This window comes from Thalassophryne amazonica, chromosome 15 (assembly GCF_902500255.1).
Source record: "Thalassophryne amazonica chromosome 15, fThaAma1.1, whole genome shotgun sequence".
Lineage (NCBI taxonomy): Eukaryota > Metazoa > Chordata > Actinopteri > Batrachoidiformes > Batrachoididae > Thalassophryne > Thalassophryne amazonica.
The window spans coordinates 40,789,790-40,808,207 of NC_047117.1; the positions used below are offsets into that span (position 1 = coordinate 40,789,790).

Genomic DNA, 18,418 nt, shown 5'->3' on the forward strand with positions numbered 1-18,418 from the left:
CCGAGGGCATTTTTTAGACAGTTTACTCGCCTGGCATAAATGTTTTATTATTGCTGTTAACAGCTCTCCCTGCATCCCACAATCAAGTTTTATGTCTCTTTTTTCAGGACAACCTGTGCTTTCAGAATATATATGTTTTTGTTGTGTTTTATGAGTGTAATAAAGGTTTACAATCAAAAATAGGCAAGGAAAAAATAAAGCAAAAAATATTTTTCCACACACATTTATTCAAAACACACAGCAAACTATAATAAACAACTGTTTTGACACTTTATAAAGGTAATTTGAGGTCTTGTGTGAAAGGCTGTGCAACAAAAAGGTTCAAACAATAAACACAAATGCACATTTTGAACAATATATACAAAATAGTCTATGCATTTTGTTATGTTGATATGGTAAACTGCTTTACACCGAGAAAGCAACAGCGCTATCCAGTAACATTCACATGCAAACGAGTGGAGCAGTCCTGATAGTTACACACTCTTTGTTTGAGCACGTGAGATTGAGTCAGAGGCTCTCCGTCTGCTCTGTCTGCTTTCACTTTTGCTGTGCGTAATGGTGCAGGGCGCATTGGAATAGTATGTACTCATTGGAGCACCCGGGGGGTTATTAAAACGGGTCAACTAGTAACATATCGCTCCTGAAAACGATCTTTGGCTTTTCACGTGAGGTAAATCTGCCCTACGATTGGATTTTGGAAAACCATGTAACGGTGAACCAATTCCGATTGGACACTCACATTGCGCACGTCATCACACAGCTTCTATGAGGAGTACAAAGATGGCTGATGGCTGGCTCTGAAGTCCGCGGTTAACTTTTCAGCCAAAAAAAAAAAAAAAGTAATTTTCTATCTCATATCATTAAAAAGTTATTTATAATTTAGTAAAGCTTGGTCTTAGCCATCGTATATGACAGCGTCGGCCCCAGAGGGTTAATAAACACATCATCCAAAAGCCTGTTAGCTATGCTGGTTCAGACTTGAAGCCAGGATGAGATTCTTCCACGGATCTGTGGATTTCCAACTTTTTCTGGATGTCTGGGACATTTCTGAGATCAGCGTAAATCCATTGAGAAAACTTGGGTGTAGAGGTGGAGGTGCAGCTGGGTCAGCCATGCTTGTTAAACCTTTCCTCATATGTATGGAACTGCATTGCTGAATCTGCAAGTTAAAATGCCAGATGTCATTGTCTACTTTTTCTACAACAGAGAACTTTCAGAATCTCTCTAAATGTAAAGTCACTGGGCTTCATGTATCAACGTTGCGCACTTGTGGCGTAAATTTACGGTGTAAATTTGAAGTACACCAAAGTTGCCGTGACATATATCAAGCAGTGCGCACCTGCCCATTTCCGGCGTTCGCCTGACGTGACCTTCCCTAGGGGGAGTTCGTTCAAATACAACATGTGGAAATCACGCCAAAATGACAAGAAAATTCAAAATGGCCGACTTCCTGTTTGGAGTAGACCCAAGGTGCAAGAGACTTTTTTGTATGTCTGTGCAAGTCACACATGTGTACCAATTTTCATCTCCCTACTCCAAAAAAAACCCCTATGGGGAGGGGTTTTTGAAAGTTTCAAGGGGGTGCTATTGAGGCATTTTGCCCCGCCCATGGGCAACGCCCCTATGAAGTGTAAGAGGTTGCCGTGCTCGACCTGTGTATCAAATGTCATGATGATGTGACAAAATTAAAGCCGTCAAAAGGAAGAACGTAATTTCATGGCGAATGGGCAATATTCGGCACGCTGCCACACGGACGCCATTACTCGTAACTTCACGGCGTTCATCGCCTATGTTCACCAATTTGTTCTGCATGTTTTACAAGTGGAATGAAGTTGATTGGGTTAAGTATGTGACATCAGGACCTCTTAAAGTAAAAATAGGACATTTCCTGCCACCACCGGGGGGCGCTATGGCGCAGGTGGGAACTTAAAATATGTAGACGTTCAGGGCAGAGCCCTCATCATGTCCAGCAAGTTTGAAGGATCTACGATGAAGTATGTGGGCGTGACAGCCGTTTGAAGTGAAATGGTGTGCTCCGAAAAGCTCGCCAAAGTTTGACGACCCCTAGCAGCCACACCTTTTGACTTAATTAGAATCTTTTGATAACTTTTGATCACCATTGTGTTGTGATGATTTTGACCAAATTTGAAGACGATCGGATGAAATCCCTAGGTCGAGTTCGTTTAAATGTAAGTAGTGGAAATGGCCAAAAATGGCAAAAATTTGCTCAAAATCGAAACTTAAAATCAAAATGGCCGACTTCCTGTCGATATTTCACCATGACAGTAAGAGACCTTTTTGTGCGTCCTGGCATGGTAAACGTGTACCGAATTTTGTGAGGCTACGACGAAAAAAAATATTGAATATCGGATCCGGCCGGACGACTTTGGAAAGTTTGTTGAGTTTTTGAGCATGGGAAGTGGCCGAAATTTCGATTTCAAGAGTGAGAATAATAATAATAATAACTAGGACTGCAAGCAGTCATATACGGGCCCTTGTTCCGCGCAACCGCCTACCCAGGCCAGTGGGTGCCCTTGTGACCACATGTGGGCATGTGCATGCAGGGGCAACCACTCATCACACAGTTAAAATTTTAAACAAATCACACAGTGCATCAAGGAGTTATGACATGTTGATTGTTCATCCACTAGGGGGCGCTCAGTGTACAAAGAGAGGGGCTGGGTGTGATCAGGGGCCAACCGTCATCATACATGTGAAGCTTCAAGTCAATCGGGCAAAACATGAAGGAGTTATCATGACTTGATGTTCCATGGCAAAGGGTCAAAATGGCGGCACCATAGCGGCCACACCCTTCAACGTAGAGAAAAGCTTTCGATACGTTTTGGTCAGTATCATCTTTGGATGCTGTCAAAGAAATTTGAAGTGCATTGGACAAAATCCCTAGGACGAGTTCGTTCAAATGTAAGTAGTGGAAATGGCCAAAAATGGCAAAAATTTGCTCAAAATCGAAACTTAAAATCAAAATGGCCGACTTCCTGTCGATATTTTACCATGACAGTAAGAGACTTTTTCGTTCGTCCTGGCATGGTAAATATGTGTACCGAATTTCGTGAGGCTATGACGAAAAAAGCCCAATGCGGAGGGGTTTTTGAAAATTTCTAGGGGCGCTATTTCGTGATTTTTCTGCGACCATGTGCGACGCCCCCAAAATATCGAATTTCGGATCCGGCCGGATGACTGTGGAAAGTTTGGTGAGTTTTTGAGCATGGGAAGAGGCCCAAATTTCGATTTCAAGAGTAATAATAATAATAATAATAATAATAAACAGCACAATTACAATAGGGTCCTCGTAGGACGTTGCCTACTCGGGCCCTAATAAATAATAATAATAAACAGCGCAATTACAATAGGGTCCTCGTAGGACGTTGCCTACTCGGGCCCTAATAAATAATAATAATAAATAATAATAATAATAATAATAAACAGCGCAATTACAATAGGGTCCTCGTAGGACGTTGCCTACTCGGGCCCTAATAAGTAATAATAATAATAATAAATAATAATAATAATAATAATAAACCGCAATTACAATAGGGTCCTCGTAGGACGTTGCCTACTCGGGCCCTAATAAATAATAATAATAATAAACAGCGCAATTACAATAGGGTCCTCGTAGGACGTTGCCTACTCGGGCCCTAATAAATAATAATAATAATAAATAATAATAATAATAATAAACAGCGCAATTACAATAGGGTCCTTGTAGGACGTTGCCTACTCGGGCCCTAATAAATAATAATTAATAAATAAATAATAATAATAATAAACAGCGCAATTACAGTAGGGTCCTCGTAGGACTTTTTCCAACTCGGGCCCTAATAATAATAATAAATAAATAATAATAATAATAAACAGCGCAATTACAATAGGGTCCTCGTAGGACGTTGCCTACTCGGGCCTAATAATAAATAAATAATAATAATAATAAACAGCGCAATTACAATAGGGTCCTCGTAGGACGTTGCATACTCGGGCCCTAATAATAAATAATAATAATAAACAGCGCAATTATAGTAGGGTCCTCGTAGGACGTTGCCTACTCGGGCCCTATTAATAACAAAGAGCGCAATTACAATAGGGTCCTCGTAGGACGTTGCCTACTCGGGCCCTATTAATAGCAAAGAGCGCAATTACAATAGGGTCCTCGTAGGACGTTGCCTACTCGGGCCCTATTAATAACAAAGAGCGCAATTACAATAGGGTCCTCGTAGGACTTTTTCCTACTCGGGCCCTAATAAACAGCGCAATTACAATTGGGTCCTCGTAGGACTTTTTCATACTCGGGCCCTAATAATAATAACAATAAACAGCGCAATTACAATAGGGTCCTTGTAGCACTTTTTACTACTCGGGCCCTAATAATAATAACAATAAACAGCGCAATTATAATAGGGTCCTCGTAGGATGTTGCCTACTCGGGCCCTAATAATAATAATAAATAAATAATAATAATAATAATAAACAGCGCAATTACAATAGGGTCCTTGTAGCACTTTTTACTACTCGGGCCCTAATAATAATAACAATAAACAGCGCAATTATAATAGGGTCCTCGTAGGACGTTGCCTACTCGGGCCCTAATAATAAATAATAATAAACAGCGCAATTACAATAGGGTCCTCGTAGGACTTTTTCCTACTCGGGCCCTAATTAACAGCGCAATTACAATAGGGTCCTCGTAGGACGTTGCCTACTTGTGCCCTATTAATAATAAAGAGCGCAATTACAATAGGGTCCTCGTAGGACTTTTTCCTACTCGGGCCCTAATAATAAATAATAATAATAATAATAAACAGCGCAATTACAATAGTGTCCTCATAGGACTTTTTCATACTTGGGCCCTAATAATAATAATAAACAGCGCAATTACAACAGGGTCCTTGTAGGACTTTTTACTACTCAGGCCCTAATAATAATAATAAACAGCGCAATTACAATAGGGTCCTCGTAGGACATTGTCCTACTTTGGCCCTAATAAATAATAATAATAACTAGGACTGCAAGCAGTCTCATACAGGCCTTTGTTCCACGCGACCGCCTACCCAGGGCAGTGCGTCCCCTTGTGACCAGATGTGGGCATGTGCGTACAGGGGCAACCATTCATCACACAGTTCAAATTTCAAGCAAATCGCACAATGCATGAAGGAGTTATGACATGTTGATGGTTCGTCCACTAGGGGCGCTCAGAGCACAAACATAGGGGGCAGTTGTGTTCAGGGGCCAACCGTCATCACACATGTGAAGTTTCAAGTCAATCAGGCAAAGCATGAAGGAGTTATCATGAATTGATGTTCAATGGTGAAGGGTCAAAATGGCCGCGCCATAGCAGCCACACCCTTCAAAATGTAGAAAAGCTTTCGATATCTTTTAGTCAGTATCATCTCTGGATGCTGTGAAAGAAATTTCGAGTGCATTGGACAAAATCCCTAGGAGTAGTTCGTTCAAATACAACGTGTGGAAATCACACCAAAATGACAAGAAAATTCAAAATGGCCGACTTCCTGTTTAGAGTACACCAATGGTGCAAGAGTCTTTTTTGTGTGTCTATGCAAGTCACACGTGTACCAATTTTCATCTCCCTACTCCAAAAAAACCCCTATGGGGAGGGGTTTTTGAAAGTTTCAAGGGGGGCGCTATTGAGGCATTTTGCCCCGCCCATTGCGACACCCCTATGACTTGTAAGAGGTTGTTGTGCTTGATATGTGTATCAGTTTTCATGTTGATATGACATAATTAAAGCTCTGAAAAGGAAGAACGTAATTTCATGGTGAAGGGGCTATATTTGTCACGCTGCCACACAGACGCCGTTACTCGTAACTTCACGGTGATCATTGCCTACATTCACCACCGTGTTCTGCATGTTTTAGAAGTGGAAGGAAGTTGATCGTGTTAACTATGTGACATCAGTACCTGTTTCAGTATAATGTTCCATGGCGAAGGGTCATATTGGCGGCGCCATAGCGGCCACACCCTTCGACATAGAGAAAAGCTTTCGATAGCTTTTGATCAGTATCGTCTCTGGATGATCTGGACGAAATTTGAAGTGCATTGGACAAAATCACCCCTTGAGGAGTTCATTCAAATACAATGTGTGGAAATCACTCCAAAATGACAAGAAAATTCAAAATGGCCGACTTCCTTTTTGGAGTAGACCTGTGGTGCAAGCGACTTTTTTGTACATCTATGCAAGTCACACGTACCATTTTTCATCTCCCTCCAAAAAAACCCCTATGGGGAGGGTTTTTTGAAAATTTCAAGGGTGTGGTATTTTGCCCCGCCCATGGGCGAAGCCCCTATGAGTTGTAAGAGGTTGTCCTGCTTGACCTGTGTATCAATTTTCATGATGATATGACAAAATTAAAGCCGTCAAAAGGAAGAACGTAATTTCATGGCGAATGGGCAATATTCGGCATGCCGCCACATGGACGCTGTTACGCGTAACTTCACGGCGTTCATTGCCTACATTCACCAACTTGTTCTGTATGTTTTTGAAGTAGAATGAAGTTGATTGGGTTAAGTATGTGACATCAGGACCTCTTAATGTAAAAATAGGACATTTCCCGCAACCACTGGGGGGCGCTGTGGCGGAGGTGGGAACTTAATATATGTAGACATTCAGGGCGGAGCCCTCATCATGTCCAGCAAGTTTGAAGGATCTACGATGAAGTATGTGGGCGTGACAGCCGTTCGAAGTGAAATGGTGTGCTCCGAAAAGCTCGCCAAAGTTTGACGAACTCTAGCAGCCACGCCATTTGACCTAATTACATTCTTTTGATAACTTTTGATCACCATTGGGTCATGATGATGTTGACCAAATTTGAAGACGATTGGATGAAATCCCTAGGACTAGTTTGTTCAAATGTAAGTAGTGGAAATGGCCAAAAATGGCAAAAATTTGTTCAAAATCGAAACTCGAGCCTGGGAACAGGCCGAAATTACGATTTCAAGAGTTATAATAATAATAATAATAATAAATAATAATAAACAGCGCAATTACAATAGGATCCTCTTAGGACTTTCCTACTGGGGCCCTAATAAATAATAATAATAATAATAACAAACAGCGCAATTACAATAGGGTCCTCGTAGGACTTTTTCCTACTCGGGCCCTAATAACAATAAACAACGCAATTACAATAGGGTCCTTGGTGGACCTTTTCCTACCCGGGCCCTAATAATAAACATCCCAATTACAATAGGGTCCTCGTAGGACTTTTTCCTACTCGGGCCCTAATAATCATAATAATAAATAATAATAATAAACAGCACAATTACAATAGGGTCCTCGTAGGATGTTGTCCTATTCGGCCCTTATAAACAGCGCAATTACAAAAGGTCCTCGTAGGACTTTTTCCTACTCGGCCCCTAATAATAATAATAATAAAAAAAAACGCAATTACAATAGGGTCTTCGTAGTAATTTTTCCTACTCGGGCCCTAATAATAATAATTATAAATAGAACAATTACAATAGGGTCCTCGTAGGATTTTTTCATATTCGCTCCCTAATAAACAGCGCCATTCAATAGGGTCCTAGTAGGACTTTGTCCTACTTGCGCCCAAAAAATGACTAAAACTATTACAACAACCTGGCTCTTTTTAGGCATATTATGTCTTTTCTCTGTCTATAGAGGCTGCTAAGATATGTCCACATGCTCTAATTCTCTCTCATTTGTCATATGGTGTCACCTGCTGGGGGCAGTCTGTTCAACCAGCTTTTGAAAATTTCAGAATAATTTCAAATCTATGTACAGTGCTGTAGCTTGCTTTATTTATTTATTTATTTATTTATTTATTTTAGTCATTTGAGACACTTTGCTTTACAGATATTCAGGCCTCGCAACGGGGACCCATAAATGTTTAATGTTTTTGTTTAAATCTTTATGACTCCACACGGGAGCACCAAACGTGTAACAATTAATAAAATAAATTTAGTACTGAATCAGCTCACCCACGGGGAACCAGAGGCATGTGAATAAGTTGTTAAACTCCCAAATTGAATCATATTGGATTAGGATGTAACGGGTCACCAAAATAATTAATTTAGGGTATAATACTTTAATTATTATTTAATTAATTCCTGGGGCACCACTTATTTATAGCATAAGTGCTTTAATTTTAAACATTAATTTATCAGTCTCAAATGAATTAATTAATCTCAATTTAATTGAATCAATCTCTGATCTGAAAGTCATGAATTCTCACGATACAGTTGACCAAAGGTTTCCTTCTGTACACCAAATAAACCACAGTAGAAAATATTTATACTTTATTTTCAGTTTATACAAGAAATGAACATTTGACTGGCATTTTATAGACAGTGAGGAAAATTACGTTCATTCATGGAAACAATTTTCTTACTCGCTCTTGAGACGTTGGAAGAAAGAGCTAAAGCTTAAAACTTTAAGTAAATAAATCTGATTGGAATTTAGTGATGAATTTTGAAGCCAATTATGAAGAAAAATAATTCATGAATGTTTTTAAAGAAAAGGGATGAGCCACCTCTATCTGTTGACAACAAACCTCTTTCATGGAGCCTGGACAGGGTCAATTAGCTGTGGTTGGAGGGTTTGTTTCGTTCGTCCGTTGTCTATTTCTCCTCCAGGCAGCATGAGCTCACCTGGGTCGGAGGGGTTAACCAGAGGCGTCCCGAGTGATCCCAGGGCTGTTGTCGGCTGGCTTCACCGACGGCTGCTTGCTGGTTTGAAATCCGCTCCGTTGTCAGCTTGCAGGAACCCAGAGGTATAAGGTGTTTGTTGAAAATGGTGTCTGGTAGCTTAAAAATTGTTGGAGCCAAATTAAAGTCTTTATGAATTTAGAAAAAGTAAAACTTTTCAGAGCATTGAGAAAAAAATAATGAAAAAGTAAAAGTCGTTTTTTCTGTAAATTCGCTCTTAATTTGGAAAGCTCAGCTCGGAAGTTCTCTTAAAAATTCAGAAAGACTTGACACACCTTAAAGCGTCAGGTTGAAACTTTCTCAAAAGGAAAGAATAAATGAATGAATGCCACGTGGTAGCTTAGCTTAGCTTAGCAATGAGGCCTTGGCCCACAAAGAAAATTTAAGCGTTTACAAAGAAAAAAGGAGAGAAGGAGTGTGGAGCAGACGGAAAAGAGCAGAAAAAAGAGAGAGCTGTTCTAACTTTTAAAGGGGACTGACGTCACCAAACTCCGCCCATTTAGGGTGTGTGTAATTTCACAGAAACTTCACGTCAGACTCAAATGACTCCTATTTAAACACGTTACTTAATTTGAAATACTATTTGTTCTAAGACACTCAAATGAATACATCATTCTTACTTACTTAGTTAAACACATCCTTTAACTCAGTGATTTTCAACCTTTTTTGAGCTGCGGCACCCTTTTTATATTTACAAAATCCTGCGGCACACCACTGTCACGTGTCACGCACCACTAACTCGACTGTCTCTACACGGTGCTTTAGCACATTAGCAACACGTGCAGTACAGATATGACGTAACATAGTATACTATAGTCATGGAGCTGTATATGAGAACTAGAGAGCGCAGTCCCAATGCTGCACATTAAACGAAAACGTCCCTTCATGCACAGCGACATGACGTCTCCTAACCGGGCAAAATATTGACGAAGTACCCGGATGTTAATGCATTTTCAATGGAGATTCGTGACTGAACACACTCAGAAAAATGCTCGCAAAATACGTGTTAAAATGCCATTTTGTCCTGGATATCGAGCCAGTAAAATTAAATTACATTAAATTATGTCAGGAAAGTATTAAACTTACTCTGACACCCACACATTCACAAATATTAGTGTTGAAAGTTACACGGATCTGCGCTGTTAAGCTACGCTGCTCGGCTGAGCTGCTGCTGTTCAACACAGCGCAGCTCCTAAAACCATTACAATACATTTATATTATATTTTTACACAATTATCCTTTATTGACCGAGTTTCATTCATGAAGTCAGCGGTGTGTGTGTGCACATTTCTGTGTGTGTGGCAGCACAGTGTGGGTCATTAATCTCATTATTTTAAGGTGCAAAAAAAAAAAAAAACTCCCCAGTCTTGTCGAACAAGTTTTAGTCACTAACGACAAGAATTTTAACTAGGCATTGGTCTAGCAGTGGAAAATATCAACTAGACATAAGTGAAATTAATGATCCGTGTCATCGGGTGACATCATCCAAATATCACGGACAAAGTGACAACAATAACCAAAACCACTTACTTATGGAAGGAAATATTGTCTCCCTTGTTCTTCCGTTTGTGACTTTGCCAACATGCGCAGCTTTCCAGCAAATTCCACCTGTTTCTTGATGAGACTAAGTGAACTTCTACGCACACAAATCACTAACTTGCCTGGAATTAAAATGGCGATCACGCCTCCTTGTCGGCACACGGCTCAGCGCTACTGCGCGCCTTGCTGCCATCTACTGGAATAAAAGAGCATTACACCATCTGCCACACTACTACAGCACATACATCCGATAATATTTGATAATTGCCCACGGCACCCCTGACAATTGATCACGGCACCCTAGGGTGCCGCGGCACCCCGGTTGAGAATCGCTGCTTTAGCTAAACAGAGTACTTCAACATCAGCATTTTAGATACTGCAGAAAGGTCTCACACACACACACATCAGTTAAAATAAGCACATGTCAATAAACTGGAATGATTACATGCAAAGCACTTTGTTTGAATAATAAATGCAAACAACATTATAAGTCTTCAGATATAAATGAAAGACATACTGATCTAATTTTTTTTTTCAAACCAAAGGTCTTTTCCTTCACTTTAAATTCAAGATAAAAGCTGATTATCAAGACAAAGGTTTTGACCACATGTTATCATGGGGGGGGGGCGGGCGGATGTTTTGCAGGCTTGAGAGGTTCCTGCCTTAGTTTGACCACAAACTTTTGGTTTTCCAGCCTGGAGAAGCTCAGATTCTGACATGAAGCCATTATAATGTCATGTAATTCATAATGACCGAAAATTCACTGATAAAAGCTGAGGGCTCGCCTCCTCTTTGAAACACTTTGAATTACGGTTTTGGTTTCCTCTGGAAAACAGTGTTGGACCATCAGGGGAAGTCTCCAAAACTTATCTGAAGATCTCCAGATGACTTAGGAATTTCTCCACTGAGAGTGATAAGCACAGTTTGTCTCCTAGTTCTTTTTGTTGTTGAAACATTAATGTACTTTATTTAATTAGGCGCATCGAGGCCATGGCGCTACAGTGTACAAAATGTTAAAAGCCTTGGCTCCCACCTATTTGTCCAAATTTGTCTGTTACCATGGCTTTGTAAGGTCCACTAGAATAGTTTTTGTACATAATTGCATTTTACCCATTTGCTATTCAGCATTTGGTCAGGCAGCCTTTCTGTTAAAGCTGTCACACAACAGGGTTCTCATCAGGATTTTTTTCTCAGTGTAATGGGATGGAAAAATCATCTTGAGAAGCCGGGTGTTTGCTTTGCTTTATGAGCTTATAAAGGGCCTTTGTTTTGTTTTTTTTTTGTTTGTTTGTTTGTTTTTTTATTAAAAATGTAGAGTAATCAGAAATTAATCTTGAAGTTAAAAAAAATTGTACGGATGCTGCTGTGTATAAATTAGCAGTTCTGATGCTCCTGTGTAGTGACACACATTTGTACACTCTTCCATGTTTTGGCCTGATGACTTGTTTCTTTTGGCTTTAAAGTAAGTCTGTAATAAAGATTAAAAAAAAAAAATTTTTGGCTTTACTTAACAAAATTTGGCCCTCAAAATGCAGACAATAGTGTTTCATAGGGATATAAATGTTATTTTTTTCTTTGGCCCCGGTCTCCCCTACAATACTCACACCTGCAGCATGGCTGTGCTCAGACTGGGGGAGCACTGAGACTGTGACCCCAGGATAAGAGCTCTCTGACGGAACTGAGGGCATCTCATTTTGGGGGAAAAACGTTTTGGTCGGTTGTAGTATGTTCTGTTTTACAATGTTTGTAAAGAGGTGTCATTTGATTAAAACGGTGATTCACTTTGAAGTTATTGATTCCAGAATGATCCATGATCCGTCTTTCGACCTTTACTCAGCAGAGAGCCACAGCAAATCCCACAACACACACACACGGAGCAGAGGATATTATGATTATTATTATTATTGTCATGAGGGACAGTAACTTTAGTTTGCGAACCAGAGAAGCAGAAGGTATTAATGTTCCAGTCCATGACAGAGAACTGCGTCATTGGCTGCCCCACAAAAAGGCACATTAACATAGAACAAATAAACTGTCCATGTGACGTGGTGGACAATTCTTGCTTCTGCCCACAACAGAAAAAGAGGCCCGTTTAGCGACTTTAATCAGCAGAAAAGGTGAGTCACGACTGATATCTTTAGATGGCTTTCATATAGGTTGATGAATAAATTGTGGACCCGCTGCTTCTGAATCAGAACCAACGGGTCCACAGTCAACACAGAGAAATGATCATCTTCCTGTTTTTCTGAATGTATCAGCATCTGCGAACACTGACACTGATTTATTTTGATGAAACATTTCTGTGGAGTTTTTTTATTCCCTTAAGTCACAACGGAGAGAGACACACACCGTCTCCACTCCACTGATCTCTGCTGTTTGCAGCAGAGATGTGAAGAAAATTAGAAATATATTTCTTCTTTCTTTATTTGGTAGAAATTGCAAAATAAAATAAAAGCGCGACACTATAAGCTTGAAATACGACTGAATTAGTAAATTTTTCAGCAACATTTCAGTTAATTTTTTTGGAAAAATCCGTGCCGAGCGGGAGAGGAAGTTTGAACCCGAGAGTCTGAGTTGACGCTGAGCTGTTTCTTCCGCAGTGTTCTAAACCACGGGTAGCATCAAATTTCTGCCTGGCTCTTGGGTTCATATTGTCTGTGCTGCTGAGCGCGGATTTTTCAAAAATGAACTGAATTGTTGCTGAGAAAAATCAGCCACTTCAGTGACCTGAAGCTGTGAAACGCTATCAAATAGCAGCTCAGAGTGCTGCAGTCAGGAGCAGAGCTGAACAGAGCATCAATTTCTCTCTGCTGAATGGCAAAAAAAGTCAATGAAAATCCTTCAGTCTTAATCCAGAGTTCATCGCGTGAGCATCGCTGATGTTACATTTAGAAAATTATGGATTATTTTACAGTTGAAAGGCTTTGTGTTTCCAAAAAGTTTGAAGTTTGCTCAGTAGGAAAATGGCAAGTGAGAGAGCAAGAGAGGGAGGGAGTGAGAGAGCCAGTGGGGGGGGGAGAGCAAGAGAGACAGAGAGAGAGAGGACTTAATTTTTACTGTAATACTTGCTTTGACCAAGTAAACATATGCTTCCTGTGTCATTAAAGCTCCATTGAACAAGAGCGAGAGCACTGGCTTTTCTCTTTTAAGTCTATAAAGTCTATAAATAAAAGTACTTAATTCTTTCACCAAAACATCAAATCTAGGTCCACATCTTCTGGCAAATTGTAGCTGAACATTCAGCTTTCCCTTTTTAAGAAAATCCTCCTCTAAACACTTAATCATGAAACTGTATAACTAATAGAAAATCCACAATAATGTTAATAATAATTTAAAGCAAACAGAGCTCTGGTATCAGAATAATATCGGTATTGACAGATATCCAAATTCAGGTATCGGGATTGGATTGGAAGTGAAAAAATGTGGATCGGTGCATCCCTACCTCATGTACAACTTAAATCTGTTTGTCTTTCTCCTTTGCATGCATTTTTTTATTGCACATTTTATTTACACATTTTTTAATAATATTTTATTGGATTTACAAAAAAAATTGTATGTGGGCTTCATATCGGCTGTTCCAGAATAGAAAACCAGTGTATCCTCTGAGAATATACCAGTGGCATGGACTGATTCTACATAATCTCTGTCCTCAGTCAATTATTATGCCCATGTACAATGCATCGCCTTGGCTGAATGAGTGTCTGCAGGCCATACTAGACCAAGACTTCACAGGATCCATGGAGCTGTCTGTCTACGATGATGCAAGCACTGTAAGTCTGTGCCTCTGTGCAATCATGAATATGTTGTAACTTTAGATTTCAGAAGTGTGCGTGTGTTTCCTTCAGGATGACTCAAGAAAAGTGGTCGAGACTTGGAGGGAAAAGATGGAAACAAAGGGGATCTTGATGGTGATCTCTGGTCATAGCTCGACTCAACCTCGAGGAGGTCTGTGGGCTGTAAAGGTTTTGGTTGATGCCCTTCTTGTTTTTCTTTTTTCACTCCATTCAGCACTATCTTTTAAAAATTATATAGCGGATCATTACTTCCAACTTTTTAACTTGTGTGAGTCCTGATGTAGCTGATGAAAATAAAATTAGCCACACAGTAACTGAAAAATGCATGATAGATTCACAGCTATTTTTAGCCATAATAGTGATGTAACCTCAGCTAATAAGTGTTAGCTGCCTGAATGTCACTTCTGTGTTCAGCTACAGTCCACGTCATGACTTGCACCAATAACAATAATGCCCGGAAGCTGATCCACATCATGGCTATCCTGTTAACGTTCTGTCTGACTCCGTGATCACAGAACCACAAACACGGCTGCTTCCATACTTCCGGGAAAGGCAACACACTTTAAGAGTCAGTGATGAAATTTTTCTGGAAATTCCCGGAATTCTGGCTTTTAGGGCAAATGTGGAAATTTCTGGCAAAGTCAAGCACAGATTGAAGCATTTTCATGTTTACTGGACCTGGCAGCCAATCACAAGGCTCGGGGCAAAGCAGTGCACTATGGTGGCCTCCCATTGATTGGTCGATGTGACTTGTGGTAAACATTTCCTGATTATTTTTGTTTTCATGGTGCAGATCAGATTTAGTCTGTGGTCTGATTTCATGATATTCATATTTGTAAAATCATTTGGAAATGTCTCTGAGACATCAAACCCATTTTAAGTGTCATGATTTAACGTCCAGATCCGAGACTGAAGGATAAATGTTGTGTCGCTGCTCGTCCACAGCAGCAAATGAAAGACAGCATTCCACATTTTGCTGTGAACTCGGTGCTGTGCTGAAACTACAAAACAAATGGATGAAAGGTTGTTCTGCTGTAGGGAGACTATTTAAAATGGGGTTTGTTCAAGCAAAAACGACCAAGATGGCAACCCAACTTTTTTTAATCATCGTTTATACAGAAAAGCTAACACTCCTGGTAAGTAAAGCCCCGTTTACACATAGACAGTTTTGTCGGCGGGTAGTACGTAGACCGAAGTTCGCAGTAGTTCCAGCTGTTTTCGCGGTGGAAAGGGGTGGAGCATTTCGCCGGCGTTTTGACCGCCGTACTAGCCGAAAATACGCGGATAAAACGCCGCTAAATCCGCCGAATAAAGCGGCGTTTTGACGCTGTAGCATCCGGCACACGTCAGGCAACGGGGTTTAATACCCAGTTCTATCCTTTACAATCGCAGGTTAAGACGTGCGTGAGAACGGCGGTGTTCTTCTGCCGCAGATAATGCCCTGTGTACCGCTGGATTTATCCAGGCAAATCCTGCGTTACTCCAGGAACGTTTGCATATAGGCACCGCCCCAGAGTATAATAGGCTGAAGCAGCAGGAATACATGCCTCTGTCACTGCAGGGGGAGGGAGATCATACTCAGCCTTTTCTTCTCCTTCCTTTTCCCCTCCTCAACGTGTTGTTCCGTCTCAACCACAGGGCTACCCTCTGCTTCTGAACCAGACCTCTTGGTAAGTCCTTGCCGCTGCCAGTTTTCTTTTAGGAGGCATACTGGAGCTTCTCTGCAAAAATATCTGGAGCTGGCCACGAGTGAGAGGCCTGCATGCAGCGCGCTAGCATTTTTATATTGACCACCGCCTATCGGCCGTTTGGAACGCCGTTAACCGGGAGGTGATGTTTAGAACGGCGTGCTGTCCGCTAGCGCCGCCATTTTGTCTGCCTCTGTCGCCGGTTAAAACGCCCTTGAGGATGCTGATGTGGGCTCTATCACCGTTTTACACGCCGTTGATTAGGGATACAATGCTGGCCGCCAATTACGGCGGTGTAAACTGCGGCACTACAGGAAGGGGCAGGATGAAATGGCGAATAAAAAGTATCAAACGCCGTTGTTCTCGTTGTCTCCGTAGTCACGCGAATTCTTTGGGAGCACTCTGGGAATTATTCAACATGTTGAATAATTTTTTCGACGATTCCCGGTAAAGCCGGAACTGAGCCACGCCCCCTAGTGCCAGCATTAACAACAGCGTGTGATCCTTAACACGGCCAAAAACTTTTCCGGGACGCTTCCGGGAGCTCTTACCCTCTATGTGTAAACGGGGCTTAAGGGAAGAATTTACTTCAAATTGTCTCGATGCAAACTCTAGCCTGTTAAATCTGCATTTTATGGTTCTTCTGTTACATGGGTATGAAATATCCAAGAGGAAGAGTGTGTGTATATATATGTATATATATATATATATATATATATATATATATATATATATATATATATATATATATATATACTCTCCCTTTTGTATGACTAAAATACTGGTATAGTATGGTACTGTGCTTCCGACCCTTCCAGAGTCATTCTATTAGTAAACAGCACGGGTCTCGGCCTCATCTTTATCTATAGTCTTAGTTTGTTAGTGAAGCTCGGGGCTAGTGGCTGGCAATCACCTTAGTATTTCTTCTGTTTTTCTTGTTGCTTAATGCTGACAAATTGTACCTTATTTGTACTCTTTCTGCTGCCTGATTCTGTTTTTTTTTTTTTCTCTCTCTGTATTTCTTATGCTTTCCTGTTGCTTAACGTGGGCGAATTATATCTAGTTCTACCCCTCAGCCCTTCCCCTCCGTTTTGTGCGGGCACGAGAGACAGAGGGGTGTCTCGATTCTCTTTTTGGAGCGAGGCGGAGGGGTAGGCGGAGGGCTTGAAACCCCTCCAAACAGAGTGAATCTGGATGCACACTCCGTTTGGAGGGGTAGGAGGAGCTTACTGCTGTCTCCAAAGAAACAAACATGGCACCCAGAGCCGCACAAATGAAACGGCTTTCATTACAAATTACGCTGTTTAGAAAGTTATAACTTGCCAAAAACCTTTTACAGGCAACTGGCTATGACAGCAACATGTATGCTGCTGGATGCATGTTGTTTATATTGTCGTTCTGAAGAATATCCTAACTTCGCTCGTGCGCTGAGGCGTTATAATGCATATACACACGAACGCTACGATAAGACACTTTTATGTCTCACAGTGGAGAAAATCGTGATAAAGGATAAGCACGTTAATTTGTATGTTCATAAATCTTAGGATAATAGCAATCCCTGCTGTTGGATTTAAAGATCTGGAACGCGTGTGTATTTTGTAAACAAACAGGGAGCCCTGAGCACACTCATCTCCTAATAAGCTTTCAGGCAGAAAATGAGGAGAAGTTTCATCAATGGGAATAAGTTGGAAAATATATACACACACTTGTATATGTGTAACACATAACCTGATGTCCTAATAGACTGCTATTATTTGTCAAGGAAATTTCTAAAGGAAATAGGGCTGGATGCAAAAAATGGGAGAATTTGAAAAAGAAATACGAGGGCTGTCAATAAAGTATAGGTCCTTTTTATTTTTTTTAAAACTATATGGATTTCATTCATATGTTTTTACGTCAGACATGCTTGAACCCTCGTGCACATGCGTGAGTTTTTCCACACCTGTCGATGACGTCATTCGCCTGTGAGCACTCCTTGTGGGAGGAGTCGTCCTGCCCCTCATCGGAATTCCTTTGTCTGAGAAGTTGCTGAGAGACTGGCGCTTTGTTTGATCAAAATTTTTTCTAAACCTGTGAGGCACATCGAAGTGGACACGGTTCGAAAAATTAAGCTGGTTTTCAGTGAAAATTTTAACGGCTGATGAGAGATTTTGAGGTGATACTGTCGCTTTAAGGACTTCCCACGGTGCGAGACGTCGCGCAGTGCTCTCAGGCGCCGTCGTCAGCCTGTTTCAAGCTGAAAACCTTCACATTTCAGGCTCTATTGATCCAGGACGTCGTGAGAGAACAGAGAAGTTTCAGAAGAAGTCGGTTTCAGCATTTTATCCGGATATTCCACTGTTAAAGGAGATTTTTTTTAATGAAAGACGTGCGGACGGGTCCGCGCGTCGGGACGCAGCCGGCGCAGTGCGTCGCGGCGGCACAGGAAAAACACCTCCGTGTTGATAACCATTTTTAAAATCCAGGCGGCTTTTGATGGCTTTCAGTGGAGTGAGTATATGAGAAATTGTTTAACAGCTGGACATGTTCCAACTTGTCCTTAAGGCTTCCAACAGAGGTGTTTTTCCTGTGGCGGAGCGTCGCAGCGGCTGAGAGCCGACGCTGTAATCCGTCCGCACGTCTTTCATTAAAAAAATCTCCTTTAACAGTGGAATATCCAGATAAAATGCTGAGGAATAAATTATGGAATCACCCTGTAAA

At 40.9% G+C, this 18,418-nt stretch overlaps 1 protein-coding gene across 2 annotated transcripts in view; it reads left to right on the plus strand.

Annotated features, from left to right (window-relative positions):
- b3gntl1 (UDP-GlcNAc:betaGal beta-1,3-N-acetylglucosaminyltransferase-like 1) overlaps positions 1 to 18,418 on the plus strand; it is a 265,373-nt gene that overhangs the window by 17,595 nt on the left and 229,360 nt on the right. For both annotated transcript variants that reach the window (XM_034189061.1, XM_034189062.1), the window contains exons 2-3: positions 13,890 to 14,006; positions 14,082 to 14,181. In XM_034189061.1, the coding sequence (XP_034044952.1) occupies positions 13,890 to 14,006; positions 14,082 to 14,181 (217 nt within the window). The remainder of the gene's footprint in view (positions 1 to 13,889; positions 14,007 to 14,081; positions 14,182 to 18,418) is intronic.